This window comes from Pristiophorus japonicus, chromosome 7 (genome assembly GCF_044704955.1).
Source record: "Pristiophorus japonicus isolate sPriJap1 chromosome 7, sPriJap1.hap1, whole genome shotgun sequence".
Taxonomy (NCBI): domain Eukaryota; kingdom Metazoa; phylum Chordata; class Chondrichthyes; family Pristiophoridae; genus Pristiophorus; species Pristiophorus japonicus.
The window spans coordinates 92031039-92049634 of NC_091983.1; the positions used below are offsets into that span (position 1 = coordinate 92031039).

The window sequence follows — 18596 nt, forward strand, 5'->3', positions numbered from 1 at the left end:
AACACACAGTAAGAGTTTCTAGAGAAAAAGTACTAGGCAAACTAATGGGACTAAAGGAGGAAAAGTCCCCTGGACCTGATGACCTGCATCCTAGGGTCTTAAAAGAAGTGGCTGCAGAGATAGTGGATGCATTAGTGATAATCTACCAAAATTCTCTGGATTCTGGAGAAGTCCCAGCGGATTGGAAAACTGCAAATGTAACGCCCCTATTTAAGAAATGAGGGAGAAAGAAAGCAGGAACCTATAGACCAGTTAGCCTAACATCTGTCATTGGGAAAATGCTGGAGTCCATTATTAAGGAAGTAATAGCAGGACATTTAGAAAATCATAATTTAGTCAAGTAAAGTCAGCATGGTTTTATGAAAGGGAAATCATGTTTGCTAAATTTGCTGGAGTTCTTTGAGGATGTAACGAACAGGGTAGATAAAGAGGAATCAGTAGATGTTGTGTATTTGGATTTCCAGAAGGCATTCGATAAGGTGCCATATAAAAGGTTACTGCACAAGCAAGACAAGGGCACATGGGGTTGGGGATAATATATTGGCAAGGATAGAGTGTGGCTAACTAACAGAAAACAGAGTGTTGGAATCAGTGGGTCATTTTCAAGTTGGTTAACTGTAACTCGTGGGGTGCCACAGGGATCAATGCTGGGGCCAAAACTATTTACAATCTATATTAATGACTTGGATGAAGGGACTGAGTGTATTGTGGCCAAATTTGCTGATGATACAAAGATAGGTGGGTAAACAAGTTGTATGGAGGACACAAAGAATCTGCAAAGGGATATAGTGAGTGGGCAAATATTTGAAAGATGGAGTATAATGTGGGAAATATGAGGTTATCCACAGAAAAAATAAAAAAGCTAATTATTATTTAAATGGGGAGAGATTACAAAATGCTGCAGCACAGAGGGACCTGGAGTCCCTTGTACATGAAACACAAAAAGATAGCGTGCAGGTACAGCAAGTAATTAGGAATGTTGGCCTTTATTGCAAAGGGGGATAGAGTATAAAAGTAGGGAAGTCCTGCTGTAATTGTACAGGGTGTTGGTGAGACTACACCTGGAGTTTTCATGCAGTTTTGGTCTCCTTATTTAAGGAGAGATATACTTGCATTGGAGGCAGTTCAGAGAAGGTTCGCGAGGTTGATCCTGTGATGAAGGGGTTGTCTTATGAAGAAAAGTTGAGCAGGTTGGGTCTATACTCATTGGAGTTTAGAAGAATGAGAGGTGATCTTATTGAAACATATAAGATTCTATGGGGGCCTGACAGGATAGATGCAGAGAGGATGTTTTCCCTTTTGGGGGAATCTAGAACTAGGAGGCATAGTTTCAGAATAAGGGGTTGTCTATTTAAAACGGAAGTGAGGAGGAATTTATTCTCTCAGAGGTTCGTGAATCTTTGGAATTCTCTGCCCCAGTGAGCGGTGGAGGCTGGGTCATTGAATATATTTAAGGTGGCAATAGACAGATTTTTGAATGATAAGGGAATCAAGGGTTATGGGTAACGAGCAGGGAAGTGGAGTTGAGGCCAAGATCAGATCAGCCATAATCTTATTGAATGGCAGAGCAGGCTCGAGGGGCCAAATGGCCTACTCTTGCTCCTATTTCTTATGTTCTTATGTATAACGTTTGCATAATATTTTCTGCCTTGTAGCCCAATGTGACTTGTCATTATTCTTGGGATGCATTTCCTCACAATGACCAGAATATAATCAATAATCACATTTAAACCTTTTCTTTCCTTTTTGGCTTTTGCCAATTAAGACCTTTCATGTTGCACGTAAGTTTACTGTTACCTTTTCTTACTTGCACTACTACATAGTTATCCAAATTAAAATCTATCTTTCATATCTTTTTTGTATAATTGGTTCAAATCTATCTGAACATAATCAATCTCTTTTCTACTCATTACCTGTCCACAGACCTTTATTTCATCAGCAAAATGTAATAACATTAATACAGACAGACTGTTCCACAACAATCACAGATGTTGTAAATAGCAGAGGTTCCAGAACAGATCCCTGTGAATCTCCTCTCGTTACTTCTTTCTCCAGACACAGCACTTTCCATTTATCAACACCCTTGTTTTCTGTTAGCAAGCCTGTTCTCAATCCATCAAGGCAATGTGCCAACCATTGTATGAGCCTTGAGCTTCCTTACTAGTCTCACATAAGGAAATTTGTCAAACTACTTTTCAAAATCCAAGTAAACTGCATCTATTTGATGTAGCTTGTTTACCCGCTCACAACATTCCATGAGGCGCGTAAGACATGACCCATCACCGTACTGACTTCTCCCTATGATATATTTTTTCTTTAATTTCTTAATTAATGCCCTCAAACAATTTTCCAACTCCACATGTCTTTATAGTATAACTGGTCTGTAATTGTCATGTTCATTCCTGACTCCTGTTTGGAATATTGGAAGTAGCATTCTCCAGTTTTCGGATACTTCTCCACTATTAATGGAGCTCTAAAAAATATCAACCAAGTATCATTAATTTTTCCTTCATTGATCAAGGATTTTAGGATGTGTCACACCAAGAGTTTTGTGAATATTTAATCAGTTCACGTTCTTTACTAACTTGTAGCCGTAGAGTGAAATGTACAACCTCAGTTACTTTGACTGGATTTTGTCTGCAGTCCCCCTTTGTGAAAACTGATGTGAATTCATGCAAGGTAGCTGTGTTATCCTGATCATCTGTAATAATTTTACCCAATTTATCCTTTAATATGTCTACATGTTCTTTGACCTTCCTTTTACTATTGACATAGTTGTAAAACTTTGTTGGGTCTTTTGCAATTTACCTCTATTTCTGCCTCACTTTTTCTTACGCTTTCTTTAGTTACCCTCAAATTGCATTTTGTGGGAATCCCAATCCTTCCTATGTTTTGACTCTGTGTGGCTTTTAAGATATTTTTAATGTATTTTTTATTTCTTATCAAACCACTTCAGTCCAAGTCTTGCTGTGCTTATATTAACAAAAGATATACTTTCTATCCTCATCCTATGCAACAGCCTTTCTTCTGCTGCTCTATCACTTCCCAATTAATGTTGCTTCAGACTGTGCACATCATTCCACAAAAAGCTTTTCTCAATTTCCTTTATGATCACACTGTTGGCCCGGAATTTGTGGTTGTGATGATGGCGAACTGGCAGCGTTCATCGGCATTGTGCCTTTGAAACTGACCACAACTTTGGGATTTGGCGCAGGCCCAGGCAGAAATTGAAAACTTTGGCTCTTCTGCAGTAAGTACGCTGTTAAATTCCTCACTAAAATTAGACCCAACGGGATTAGGTGTAACTGGGGTTTTGACAGCATTATTACTGCTAAATAAATGTTAAGGGCCTGGAAAATTAATCTTAATTTTGTGCTGTAGAATCAGAAACAAAGGGCAAATTGGCCAAACTGGCAGAAGATACCAATCTCGGAGAGAGCATTGGAGGAGCAGGGAACTCAAAAATCAAAACATCAGTTGAATAAAATGTTCAAATAGGCAAAACAATGACAGCTGGAATTTAATGTGAACAAGTGTAAAGTACAGCACATAGGATGGACAAATGGGTGACACACATGCTTGGTGTTGAAATAGACCTAGGAGTCTTAATAGACTCAACACCCAGTACTCTCTTCTGCAATCTCGCCTGAAATTGGGCAGGATCACGGCAGAGAATGTCAGACAGAATATTTGGGCAACGAGTCCGCATTTCTGCTTTTTTAGGGTCCTTCATCGTGGCTTCAGGTGCTGCTCACCCTACTTGATGACAGGAATCTCACCGGGAGCCCGCTGTGCATCTCTAGTCAATCCCAGCCCAGGAAAATGAGTCGGGACTAGGGCAAATGTAAAAGGGTTAACAGAAGCTCAGCCCCGAAGATGAGAATCTGGCTCAGTATGTCCAACCAATGCCGAGCAACAATCAACAAAGCCTTTAGAATGTTGAATTGTAAATCCAAAACGGTTGTCTACAAGTTGGAGGAAATCATGATCGAACAGTATAGTGCTCTACTCAGACCACACCTTAGGGCTGTTTTGAACTGTTGGGCAGCCAGCCACAGCACACACAAGCAGGCCACCCGATCCCTCTGGGAGAAGGCCCAGTCCATTTAAAGGATGTGACTTCATTAACATGCCAAATGGGCTTCCTGCTGCAGCTCGCCGGCTCTGGGCCAGTGCAAAATCAGGTGGTCAGGAGAGCAACCTGACCAACAGGAAGGTAAGTACATAGGCGGAAAGGGGATGGCATACATGGAGGGCAAGGAGGGGGCGAATGTGAAGGGTGTGGGCGAAGCAGGCCACATTATTTTTGTGGAGGTTGGAAGAGCACTTCTGTTCCACCTGTCCCACAATTTCAAACATACCTTTTTGGTCCCTCTTCCGCTTGACTGCTAGATTTTACTGAGCAAACTGTCCAGTAGGTTCTCAAAATTATATCAGGTGCCTATGAACATCATGATCCCAATTTGCATGGATTACTGAGGCTCTCACGTGATTTGGGAGGCGCCTGAGCCACTTGGTAGAAGGCTCAAGTTAAAATTGTAGGGGGGCATGAACAAGGCGGTAAGTCAACCACGTTGATTTTAACTCTGCTACTACTCCATTTCCACCAGGTAGAGGGAATTAACATTGCCTCTCATGTCCACCTCTGGTCACAGAGAGAAAAAGCTTCAAGGATTGGAGGCAGTGCCGAGAAGAAACACAAGGCTGATCTGTAAAGTGAGAGGTCTAAGTTACAAGTCTCCGATGATCCAGTGTACCTATTGCTGCCAATAACTTGGAGAATGACAGCAAGACCCATGGATCGTAACAGAGAATCATTACACTGTACATTGGCCACTGGAATGTATCGCGTGCCACTGATTTGTTAGATAAAATAATAAAAATGCACTCAATTGCCCCCTAAACATAGATATTGAAACAATAGTGAACTTCTTACACTGCCACGACCTCTATGGGTTGGAAATTGCTCTACGCTGCAAACGGAGCGCACCTACCCTTATTGAAGTGTTCTGGCCGCCGCAATGGATGCAGGGCGGCCTATCCGACGAAATTCAGCTCCTCTGGGTTTTTCTACAGTGGGGCAGAAGTGGATCACCATGGGGGCAGAAGTGGGAGCGGAACGGAATGACCGTCACGAGCAGGGCGGTAGTGGGGACGGAGTAACCGAGGCTGTCAGTCAACAGCGCCGCACTGATGATGTCATCACATTGGCGCGACACAACATCTCTCCCTTTCAGTTAAAAGGGAGGGCCACTGCGAACTCTGCATTAATTTTAGTTAGGTCCAGTGGGCCTCCAGAGAGGGTTTTGGCCGGGCCAGTGGCCTAGCATCCAAGAGAGGGTGCCAGGCTGCCTGTTGATGGCCTGGCTGAACCCGGGGGGCATAATTGTCGGGCCGACCTGGCAGTCGCGGCAGTGCACCCTCCTCTTTAAGGGCGGCCGTGTTGCCATTTCACAGAGAGTGCACCGACAGCAAAATCTGTCGGGGGCACCGGCCAGTGTGGGGGCCGCTCCCGCAGGGCAATTTCGCGAGGGGCTTCCCGCCACACAGTAAGGGATTGTAGCGTGCACGCAGCAGCGGGAAAACGGGCGGAGCAGTCCCGGACATAACATTTTTTTTTGTGCCATTGTTTCTCAGTAACTGAAATTTTGACTGTCCAAAATAATTATTTAAACAAGATTAAAAATACAAATAATTACATATTTCACAATAACAGGATTAAATATAGCCATTGAATTGTCTTCTGCATCTTTTAATGATTTCATTAAAGATTTTACTTAAAAATCTTAACCTTTTCCGAAAGCCTGGGCTTTTAGATAAATATAGCTGTCAAAAACACCTTGGAGTGGAAGTCATTTTAGCACTCATGCCACGAGCTTTGTCCAAAATGCGCTAAATTTGGGTCATGCAGTTTTAGCATGTGCAGTGTACCTAATGTTCCAGGATGTATCAGAACTGTTCAGTTAGCTGCACTGATGGAATATTTTTCTTTAGCATCTAGCATTTTGTGCTCAGTGGCTTTACTTCAAATATTTTTTTTAACAAGAGGACACATTTTAAAAGCTTTGTTGAAGTAGAATTTATGTTAAATGTTTATAAAGAAAAATATTTTTAGAAATTTGGCAGTGTGTGTCAGAGAGAGAAAAGATGAGAGAATTCTGATCACTTACCTGGTGTAGCTTTTGCTTTATAAACTTTAAAAGGTGCATTCCATTTGAATAAGTGACAAAGTGACTAAGGTTAGAGAGAGTGAGCGAGAGACTGGGGTCACAGAGAGACCAGGGGAGATGACAAAGGGGATAGAGAGAGGTGAAGAGAGAGGGGAGAGAGTATCTTTGTTCAATGATAGTTATATATTTTTTTAATTGAATTTTGAAGCAAACTATTTAACTCACCTGCGTTTGGTTGATAGAGAAGCTCAATGATAATTGCTTGCATTATACCTGAGAAACAGAAATTCTAATTTCTTAACACCTATGAGACAGAGAGCGAGAGAAAGACAGACAAATAGAGAAAGAGAAACAACTCGCGAGAAAGACATACAGTTTCTTTCCTCATTTTAAATTGATTGTTTAAAGTAGAATTTTGACAGAAAACTAAGCCTCCTTGAGGGAAACAGATATTAAGGAGGGTGGGAAGAGATGGGGAAATGGCAACAGGTTGAAGGTGAGAGGGCCTCTGGCATCTTGGCAATTCACTTCAGGGGAGTGATTGAAAGTGGGGAAGTAGATGCAGGGTTAAGGGTGAAGTGAGTGATAACAGAGTCAGGAGAAAGGGACAAGTGGGTATTCAAAGGGGAAGGGGTGAGGGGGGGAGTAGGAAGGGGAATGAGTAGTAGGAAGGTAAATTGGTAGGAGCTGTAATGGGAGTGAGAGAGTGGAGGATTATGAGTGACATTAAATGGTTTCCATTCAAACTCAGGCCCCTCTAAATGAGTTCTGGAGATGTCAGGCTGCAGCAATAAATAGTTAACTCTCTCAAATTGACATTCCAATGTAAAGTGGACATTAAAATGCCAAACTCATTAGTGATTAATGACCCACGTAATTCCAAATGTTGTCTATTTGAAAAGGTATTTATGAATTTGGAGTAAAATGATAATGTCTGTTTCTTTCAGCAGCTTCTGCCTGTAATTACTCAGATGCTTACCTCATATCACTGTTGCTGTATACTCAGGACCAAGAGCTGGCTGGCCCGCCAATTTGCCAGCTGTGTACACAAATGTCAATTCTTACGTCTGTAAACAATGACTTTAGTGGTGATTTGAACAAAATTATTTAAACAGAATAATATTGTTTTTTTTCTGCTTGTTTTGGGATGCTTATTTTCGAGATGAGAAAATTTTTTCTTGTTATGAATCCCAGCAATATTAATCAACAAACCTATAAAGAGTGGTTCTGGATCGGAAGTTTGCACCCATGTATTACGTATAGGAACAAAAATGCATTCTATAAACAGGATGATGGTTCCATCTTAACTAACTGATTTGTGTATTATTGCATAACTAATCTCCAGCTATTGCCCAAAACTCCATTATGGTATTGAAACATATTAGTGAGATTTATCATCAAAGTGATTTTAATTTCATATTTTCACTCAACCTTTGTGGTTCTATTCCTAGGAAAGTTTAAATTGCTGGATCAGGATCGAGATGTAAGGGAGCCTGTGCAGTATTTTAACAGTGTTGAGGAAGTGGCCAATGTTTTTCCAGACCGTGTCTTCGTTATGGAGGCAATAACATTCAGCGTAAAGGTCAGTGGTGTGAAAAGTGAGATTTATCTTTTCAGAAAGAACGATTAGTCTTTGTTTGTGTATGTTTACTCATGAATTTGAGAGAAAACAGTGTCGAGAACTGAAACATCTTTCCACTGGAAAGCATCTTTTCCTCACAGATGATAATAGCATGGATTAATGCAGCAGCTTCATTGCCTAATGTTCTTCCTTGACTGCAAGCTGAAAAAATACACTGATACAATCTGTTACTTTGAGGAGGGTATAACAACAACAACAATAACTTGTATATTAACTTGTAGCACCTTTAGCATAGTGAAACGTCCCAAGGTACTTCACAGGCCTATTATGAGGCAAAACATTTGACACCAAGCCACATAAGGAGAAATTAGGGCAGGTGATCAAAAGCTTAGTCAAAGAGGTAGGTTTTAAGGAGTGTCTTGAAGGATGAAAGAGAGGTAGAGAGGCGCAGAGGTTTAGGCAGGGAATTCCAGAGCTTGGGACCTAGACAACAGAAGGCACAGCCACCAATGGTTGAGCGATTATAATCAGGGATGCTCAAGAGAATTAGAGGAGTGCAGACATTTCAGGGGGTTGTGGGACTGGAGGAGATTACAGAGATAGGGAGGGATGAGGCCATGGAAGAATTTGAAAACAAGGATGAGAATTTTGAAATCGAGGCGTTGTTTAACCAAGGGTCAATGTAGGTCACCGAGCGCAGGGGTGATGGGTGAGCGGGACTTGATGCGAGTTAGGACACGGGCAGCCGAGTTTTAGATCACCTCTAGTTTACGTAGAGTAGAATGTGGGAGGCCAGCCAGGAGTACGATGGAAAAGTCAAGTCTAGAGATAACAAAGGCATGGATGAGGTCTTCAGCAGCAGATGAGCTGAGGCACGGGCGGAGACGGGCGATATTACGGAGGTGGAAATAGGCAGTCTTAGTTATGCTGCGAAAATGTGGTCAAAAGCTCATTTCGGAGTCAAATATGACACCAACGTTGCAAACAATCTGGTTTAGCCTCAGTCAGAAGTTGGGGAGAGGGATGGAGTCAGTAGCAAGGGAATGGAGTTTGTGGCAGGGACCGAAAACTATGGCTTCTACAATCTGTTACTTTGAGCACTATAAGGTAGATTTTCTGATCAGGGTGCAGTTTACTCCCATGCACAAGAAGGAAGAGAAAACTGGAGGCAGAGTCAGCCTAACCCACAGTCATGCACCCATTAGCAGCCGATTACAAATTAGCCACTAGCTCACCCATCCTCTTGGCTAAGAGCTGATGTGTGGCACGGATTCATAATGGGGAGAAATGGAAACGGAAGTATTATACCTTAGTGTCAGTTTGCTGTTTTCTTTGCTGTAGCATTGACTTTGAAGCTATTGCAACTATTACACTAGGTCACCTGCTGGAGAACAAACCCAACAGGTACCCAACTAATTAGCTTGGACAAGAGAAAAATACTACGGATGCTGGAATCTGAAATAAAAACAGGAAATGCTGGAAATACTCAGCAGGACAGGCAGCCTCTGTGGAGAGAGAAACAAAGTTTATGTTTCAGGTCGATGACCTTTCGTCAAGCTAATTAGCTTGGAAATGTCTGCACTTCAATTTTGGTTACTATTTTCTGTGTGGTGATTGGTCCTGAACTTCTACAGGGATCTCCTGCCGTGGAGAACCAGTATAAATGGACATTCTTAGCTATTTAAACTAGTTCTCCAGGGATTCCAGCCATCTCCCACCAGAGAACACTTGTGGAAATTAAAGATACTTAAGTATAGGTACTTGCTTTGGCAGTAGTATCACATCACTTAGAGACTTTGAGATACATACAAATTAACAAGAAAGTAAATCATTTGGGGAGATGAAACAAAATATTAGGAATGCTGGAAATTTGAAATATATGCTGGAAAGGCACACCAGGCCAGTCAGATCTGAAAGAGAAAGATGGGTAAATGTTTAGGGTGGAACCTCTCATGAGTTTCTCTCTCTCAGTTGTTGATCGAGTTGCTGTGCATTCCCAGCGTTTTACACTTTTATTTTGAATCACTTGCAGATGTGTGCAGCAGCTTGGAGAAGGTAGCCCATTTTTCCCTCCTCACACAGAGGCTCTTCCCTCGTAAACACACTTTAAACTATATCAGAGCTAAGTTAAATTTTGCAGAGTGAATTAATTATAGACTCCTATACAAGTAAATCGTCATCAACTTAACCAATAATTAAGGGAAGGAATGAACTAAAATAAACCAAGTCAGGATTTTGGATCACTCTGAACATTAAACATGTCTTCGATTATAGCACATTTGAAGCATTAATTGTTTCCTCTGATCAAAATGATTAGTCACAAATTTGTCACATATCTTCTGCGAAATATGAAAGCGCTGATATCTATCGAAGTATTGTAATTATTGTAATTTATTAACAATAACTATACTGCATTCATGGAACACTTTTAGAATTTGTAAGCAACCTCTGAATTTTATAAACTGACTACGTTGATTAAAGGGATGGAGATATTCTGTGGATGGAAATTGCATTTGCAAGATCGCAGGGTAGGATCAGATTACAAAGAATTACATAGAATTTACAGCACAGAAACAGGCCATTCGGTCATACTGGTCTATGCTGGTGTTTCTGCTTCACATGAACCTCCTCCCACCCTACTTCATCTTACCATATCAGCATATCCTTCTATTCCTTTCTCCCTCATGTACGGTAGCACAGTGGTTACGTTACTGGAGTAGTAATCCCCCAAGCCCTGGGCTAATGATCTGATTTGTGAGTTCAATTCCCACCGTGGCAGCTGGGGAATTTAAATTCAGTTCCTTATGGTGAACAGGAAACTACTGGATTGTCATAAAAACCCATCTGGTTCACTAATGTCCTTTAGGGAAGGAAATCTGCTGCCCTTACCCGGTCTGACATATATGTGACTCCAGACACACAGCAATGTGATTGACTCTTAACTGCCCTCTGAAATGGCCTAGCAAGTCACTCAATTGTATAAGGTGGCTCACCACCACCTTCTCAAGGGCAATTAGGGATGGGTATAAATGCTGGCCTTGCCAGCGACGCCCACATCCCTTGAACAAATAAATTAAAAGAAACTTATCTAGCTTCCCCTTAAATGCATCTATGCTATTTGCCTCAACCACTCCATGTGGTAGTGAGTTCCATATTCTCACCACTCTGAGTAAAAAGGTTTCTTCTGAATTACTTAATGAATTTATTAGTGACTATCTTATATTTATTACCCCTAATTTTTGACTTGCCCACAAGCAGAAACATCAAACCTATTCATAATTTTGAAAACCTCAATTAGGTCACCTCCCATAGCCATCTCTTTTCTAGCGAAAAGAGCCCCAGCCTGTTCTGTCTTTTCTGGTGGTTATAACCTCTCAGTTCTGGTATCCTCCTTGTAAATCCTTGTATACTGAAATAATAAAAAGCGTTCATCTTCAGAAAACCTAACTTTAGCAACTGAATAAAAATAATGAACATATTGAGAATACAAACATTTCAACTCTGTAATTCTATTTCTCCGAGGGTAACTAATGCATGTGATATGAAAGTCTTTCAGCTGATAGGAAATCAGCAATGATTTAATTGAATGGTGGGACAGGCTCGAGGGGCTGACTGGCCTACTCCTGTTCCTGTGTTCCATTTGATTTCACTGTTGCAGAATAACAGTACTGCCATCTTCCCATTACAGTTGTTTCTTAAATGAGACCACTGTCCTGGCCTTAACTATCCTTCTTGACAACCCACTCCAGCTGTCAGTCACTCTCTGTGTAGAGAGATATTTCCTGAGACCTGTCGTAAATTTGTAGTTCACTACCCTGAACCTGTTCCTTCTTGTTCTGTTGTCCTGGCACATCAGAAAATAGTGTTTGAGATTTAATTTTGCTATTTTGTTAAATATTTTATATCTCTATAAGGTCCTTTGTAAGATAACTCATTTTAAAGCTAAAATGCATAAGCTTATCACATTGCTTTTCCCTCTGACACTTGGGGATCAGCTTTGTTGTTGTCTCCCACACTACCTCTGGGACCCGCCTAGCTCCCTTTTATCCTGGTGACCAGAAGTGGACAATGGTCATCAATGTTAAATGGTCACTGAGAGAGTGAGGAGGGAGATTAAGAGACCTGTAGCAGGTTGTTGGAACATCGAGCACAGGAGTGGTTGAAGTAGAAACCACTGCATCTTCTCAGGGGAAATTTGAATAAACGTTTGAAGCAGAGGAAGATGCAAGGATCTGGGAAGAGAGTGGGTCACTGGGATTAGTTTTGAATTGCTCTAGCAAAGAGCTGGCACAGACAGGATGGGTCACATGGCCTCTTTCTGTGCTGTGAACATCTCTCATTTTATACTTCTATGCACATTGTACACCATCAGGGAGGGCGCTGTACAGCTTCGGCATAGCATCTGGGTATTTGAACCCAATTAATTTGGTATTTTAACTCATCATCTTATTTATTGTGTTTATTGGTGCCTTGCAATGTTTAGACATAGTGAGCAACTAGCCTAGGTCTATTCCAACTTCCTCCTTAGCAAGTTCTACTATTTTTCTCCACATGCCTCCTATTTTTACTTTCAATATATGTAGGCTCTTGTATCTGACCATATTGAACTTCATTTGCCACTAATCAACCCAGGTGCAAAATCCTATTGAGCCAGTTTTGTAAGATCATGGGGGGTCTTCCTTTGAGTCCACAGTATTCCTAGTTTAGTGTCACCCTGTAATTTAACGACTTTACATTGAGAATGTGTTTTCAGGTTATGTATGTATACCAGGAGCAGAAGAGGTCCCAGCATTGACCCATGGGGCTCCCCACACCATATCACTCCCCATTGCAAACAGGCTCACTCCCTTCTGCTTCCTTCTCATTCACTAGCTACTAATCCAAAGCCCCAGATGATACAGGATTGCCATGTCTGCCAATAAACTCCAGAAAATAAAAATGTGGAACTCAGGGCACCTTGCAGAATTATATCTATCTGTTTCTATTTTATTTTGAAATGGCATGTTTTCTGGCACCATGAGAAAGGTTCTGGATGCAGAATTGTTAAAAAAATGTCCTTTTCCTTTCCTAATCCTAAGGGGGAAAAAAATGTTTATATCTGGAAAACAAGGAGGTGCACATCGACCACAGGGCATAGACAGTGCCCCCTCACAATGGGGTTTATATAAATCACTTGGCACTCAGCACTAAATGCAAATAGCCCGACAAGCAGAACAGTTCTACCTGACAATCTTTTTGTAGTATTTAATGTCATTTTTCTTTCTTTAATTAAAAGGAATAAAAAGGTTCATTTTTCAAAATGTTTTGGTTGCCTCTCCACTACCCTTGTAAAGCACATTCAGGCGTTTTGCTGGATGAAGTGCAAGTTGGAGTGCATCAATTTCCTGTTTATCCAGTACCTGAGCTATATCTTAAGATACACAGTTATTTCCTCCCCCTTCTGAATCCACGTTGGTTACTGTTTACTAGGTTACTGTTTACTAGGTTACTATTGCACAGATATTCCTAATAATCAATTCTATTATTTTACATAGAGTGGAGGCGAGACGGATAATTGTTTTTCCAGTGGTGGCTACACTCAGTTTGATTGTTTTTAACTGTCTTGTTTTGCCTTTAGTCGCAGAATAACCAATGGGTTACCATGGCAAAAATATATATTTAAGCCACGTTGAATCTTATGTTGATTAGGTTTGGTTGTTGACAGTTATTCTCACTTAAAGTGGGCCACCAACAACAGGAATCGGTTTCCCCATTTCTTTCAGTGACTGAAAGTCTTTAAGGATGATGAGGACACGTTTGGAAGAATAACAAATGCTATCCCTGCTGTTGAACAATTTCCTGTAAATCAGTTTTTAGAATGATGTGTCTTAAGGTTACCATTTTGAGAGTACATCCCACCCCTTCTTCACAATACAGCAATCTGTTCATTTGTGGAGTGCAGAATGAAAAGCCGCATTAGCAAAGCTCTACAGCATTTTCTCATTAAGATTCCAGTCCCTGTGTAGGACTCTTTACAGTTTACTGAAAAAACTGTAAGTGTTTTTAGAAAAGGGCTGCGCTGTGTGTGTGTGCATTGGCTGAACGGTGGTCATCTTTTCAGTCTGCCCAGCGCAGTCCGCTTCGATTTAAGGAGTGCGCTGTATGTAATGTATTTGGCAAGAAGTCGTTTGCATTCCTGCATGGTTCCGCATCTATTTTACAAATATTTTTTCTTCAAAGAGCTTCCACACCCTGTGTTTGTATAGAAGGTGCCGTTCACATTTTATTTTCTAATCTGCAGAGAGCGAGTAAGATGGCTGGACAAGGGGTATGAATAAAAGTGTATTTATTATACAGTTACTTACTGCAGCAGTGTGTTAGATATTGTCCCAAAGGCTTTAGGGTGACTGGCAGCAGATCTTATTACATCCTTCACTTGTGTTCTCAAAAGATTAAAAATGAGACATGGGTACATATGCCAACTATCCATGTTCGGACTGCGCACTTTCTTTTTTGACCCCTGTCCACTGAGGTCATGCAGTGGCTCCAAGATACAATGTTTTTCACTTTGGCTGAGTGCCTCCCGAAAATAATTTCCCTCTTCTGTGCATGAGTGACCCTCGGTGTCTGCACTCCTGCAACAATTCCTCGGCCTCCCGCGACCCCACCCCCTGTGTACCAGTCAGGTCAAGTTCATGCCTCTTTTGACCTCCCAGTGGAACCATTTCTTGGCGTATGTCGTATGTGAAGCTATTGAGCTTTTGCGTTCGTAACAAACAAATTGAATTGTGGAATGTGATCCCAAAGACTAATAAATATCCCGAAATTCAATGAAATATAAAGGAATTTAACTTGGGGTTCAGTCACTTTCAGACAGTGATCATGGTTAGAAACATAGAAAACATAGAAAATAGGTGCAGGAGTAGGCCATTCGGCCCTTCGAGCCTGCACCACCAATCAATAAGATCATGGCTGATCATTCCCTCAGTATCCTTTTCCTGCTTTCTCTCCATACCCCTTGATCCCCTTAGCCGTAAGGGCCATATCTAACTCCCTCTTGAATATATCCAATGAACTGGCATCAACAACTCTCTCCGACAGGGAATTCCACAGGTTAACAACTCTCTGAGTGAAGAACTTTCTCCTCATCTCAGTCCTAAATGGCCTACCTCTTATCCGAAGACTGTGTCCCCTGGTTCTGGACTTCCACAAAATTGGGAACATTCTACCCGCATCTAACCTGTCCCGTCCTGTCAGAATCGTATATGTTTCTATGAGATCCCCTAACATCCTTCTAAACTCCAGTGAATGAAGGCCCAGTTGATCCAATCTCTCCTCATATGTCAGTCCTGCCATCCCGGGAATCAGTCTGGTGAACCTTCGCTGTACTCCGTCAATAGCAAGAACGTCCTTCCTCAGATTAGGAGACCAAAACTGAACACAATATTCCAGGTGAGGCTTCACCAAGGCCCTGTACAACTGCAGTAAGACCTCCCTGCTCCAATACTTAAATCCTCTCGCTATGAAGGCCAACATACCATTTGCCTTCTTCAACGCCTGCTGTACCTGTATGCCAACTTTCAATGACTGATGAACCATGACACCCAGGTCTTGTTGCACCTCCCCTTTTCCTAATCTGCGCCATTCAGATAATATTTTGTCTTCGCGTTTTTGCCCCCAAAGTGGATAACCTCACATTTATCCACATTATACTGCATCTGCCATGCATTTGCCCATTCACCTAACCTGTCCAAATCACCCTGCAGCCTCCTAGCATCCTCCACACAGCTCACACTGCCACCCAGTTTAGTGTCATCTGCAAACTTGGAGATATTGCACTCAATTCCTTCATCTAAATCATTGATGTATATTGTAAAGAGCTGGGGTCCCAGCACTGAGCCCAGCGGCACTCCACTAGTCACTGCCTGAAAAGGACCCATTTATCCTGACTCTCTGCTTCCTGTCTGCCAACCAGTTCCCTATCTATGTCATTATATTACCCCCAATACCATGTGCTTTGATTTTGCACACTAATCTCTTGTGTGGGAATTTGTCAAAAGCCTTTTGAAAGTCCAAATACATCACATCCACTGGTTCTCCCTTGTCCACTCTACTAGTTACATCCTCAAAAAATTCCAGAAGATTTGTCAAGCATGATTTCCCCTTCATAAATCCATGCTGACTTGGACCGATCCTGTCACTGCTTTCCAAATGCGCTGCTATTTCATCCTTAATAATTGATTCCAACATTTTCCCCACTACGGATATCAGCCTAACCGATCTATAATTACCCGCTTTCTCTCTCCCTCCCTTTTTAAAAAGTGGTGTTACATTAGCTACCCTCCAGTCCATAGGAACTGATCCAGAGTCAATAGACTGTTGGGAAATGGTCACCAATCATCCACTATTTCTAGGGCCACTTCGTTAAGTACTCTGGGATGCAGATTATCAGGCCCCGGCGATTTATCGGCCTTCAATCCCATTAATATCCCGAACACAATTTTCCGCCTAATAAGGATATCCTTCAGTTTCTCCTTCTCACTAGACCCTCAGTACCTATTACTTCCGGAAGGTTATTTGTGTCCTCCTTCGTGAAGACAGAACCAAAGTATTTGTTCAATTGGTCTGCCATTTCTTTGTTCCCCATTATAATTTCACCTGAATCAGACTGCAAGGGACCTACATTTGTCTTCACTCATCTTTTTCTCTTCACATATGTATAGAAGCTTTTGTCGTCAGTTTTTATGTTCCCGGCAAGATTCTTCTCATACTCTATTTTCCACCTCTTAACTAAACCCTTTGTCCTCCTCTGCTGAATATAAATTTCTCCCAGTCCTTAGGTTTGTTGCTTTTTCTGGCCAATTTATATGCCTCTTCCTTGGATTTAACACTATCCTTAATTTCCCTTGTTAGCCACGGTTGAGCCACCTTCCCCGTTTTATTTTTACTCTAGACAGGGATGTACAATTACTGAAGTTCATCCATGTGCTCTTTAAATGTTTGCCATTGCCTATCCACCGTCAACCCTTTAAGTATCATTTGCCAGTCTATTCTAGCCAATTCACGCCTCAAACCATTGAAGTTACCTTTCCTTAAGTTCAGGACCCGAGTTTCTGAATTAAATGTGTCACTCTCCATCTTAATAAAGGATTTTACCATGTTATGGTCACTCTTCCCCAAGGGGCCTCGCACAACAAGATTGCTAATTAGTCCTTTCTCATTACACATCACCCAGTCTAGGATGGCCAACTCCCTAGTTGGTTCCTCGACTTTGGTCGAGAAAACCATCCCTAATACACTCCAGGAAATCCTCCTCCAGTTTGGTTAGCCCAATCAATATGTAGATTAAAGTCACCCATGATAACTGCTGTACCTTTATTGCATGCATCCCTAATTTCTTGTTTGATGCTGTCCCCAAACTTACTACTATTGTTTGGTGGTCTGTACACAACTCCCACTAGCGTTTTCTGCCCCTTGGCATTCCGTAGCTCCACCCATACCGATTCCACATCATCCAAGCTAATGTCCTTCCTTACTATTGCATTAATTTCCTCTTTAACCAGCAATGCCAACCCACCTCCTTTTCCTTTCTGTCTATCCTTCCTAAATGTTGAATACCCCTGGATGTTGAGTTCCCAGCCTTGGTCACCCTGGAGCCATGTCTCCGTGATGCCAAATACATCATACCTGTTAACTGCTATCTGCGCAGTTAATTGATCCACCTTATTCCGAATATTCCTCGCATTGAGGCACAGAGCCTTCAGGCTTGTCTTTCTAACACACTTTGCCCTTTTAGAATTTTGTTGTAATGTGGACCTTTTTGCTTTTTGCCTTAGGTTTCTCTGCCCTCCACTTTTACTTTTCTTCTTTCTATCTTTTGCTTCTGCCCCCATTCTATTTCCCTCTGTCTCTCTGCATAGGTTCCCATCCCCCTGCCATATTAGTTTAACTCCTCCCCAACAGTACTAGCAAACACTCCTCCTAGGACATTGGTTCCGGTCCTGCCCAGGTGCAGACCGACGATCTATACTGGTCCCACCTCCCCCAGAACCGGTTCCAATGTCCCAGGAATTTGAAACCCTCCCTTCTGCTCCATTCCTTAAGTCACGTATTCATCTGAGCTATCCTGCGATTCCTACTCTGACGAGCACGTGGCACTGGTAGCAATCCTGAGATTACTACTTTTGAGGTCCTACTTTTTAATTTAGCTCCTAGCTCCCTAAATTCATCTTGTAGGACCTCATCCTGTTTTTTACCTATATCGTTGGTACCTATATGCACCACGAAAACTGGCTGTTCACCCTCCCTTTTCAGAATGCCCTGCACCCACTCCGATACATCCTTGACCCTTGCACCAGGGAGGCAACATACCATCCTGGAGTCTCGGTTGCGGCCACAGAAACGTCTATCTATTTCTCTTTCAATTGAATCCCCTATCACTATAGCTCTCCCACTCTTTTTCCTGCCCTCCTGTGCAGCAGAGCCACCCACGGTGCCGTGAATTTGGCTGCTGCTGCTCTCCCCTGATGAGTCATCCCCCCAACAGTACCCAAAGTGGTGTATCTGTTTTGCAGGGGGATGACTGCAGGGTATCCCTGCACTACCTTCCTTGCACTGCTCTTCCTGTTGGTTATCCATTCCCTATCTGGCTGTGTACCCGTTTCCTGCGGTAAGACCAACTCACTAAACATGCGATTCACGTCATTCTCAGCATCGTGCATGCTCCAGAGTTCATCCACCCGCAGCTCCAGGGCTGCAATGCGGTCTGTCAGGAGCTGCAGGCGGATGCACTTCTTGCACAGGTAATCGTCAAGGACATAGGAAGCGTCCCTGACTTCCCACATAGTACAGGAGGTACATAACAC

The 18596-nt window shown here is 42.1% G+C and overlaps 1 protein-coding gene across 3 annotated transcripts in view; it reads left to right on the plus strand.

The window, feature by feature from the left end:
• Window positions 1-18596, plus strand: part of gareml (GRB2 associated, regulator of MAPK1-like) — a 287623-nt gene that overhangs the window by 193159 nt on the left and 75868 nt on the right. For 2 of the 3 annotated variants that reach the window (XM_070884410.1, XM_070884411.1), the window contains exon 3: window positions 7622-7752. The exons of the other annotated variant lie outside the window; for it this stretch is intronic. In XM_070884410.1, the coding sequence (XP_070740511.1) occupies window positions 7622-7752 (131 nt within the window). The remainder of the gene's footprint in view (window positions 1-7621; window positions 7753-18596) is intronic. 3 annotated transcript variants of the gene reach the window in all.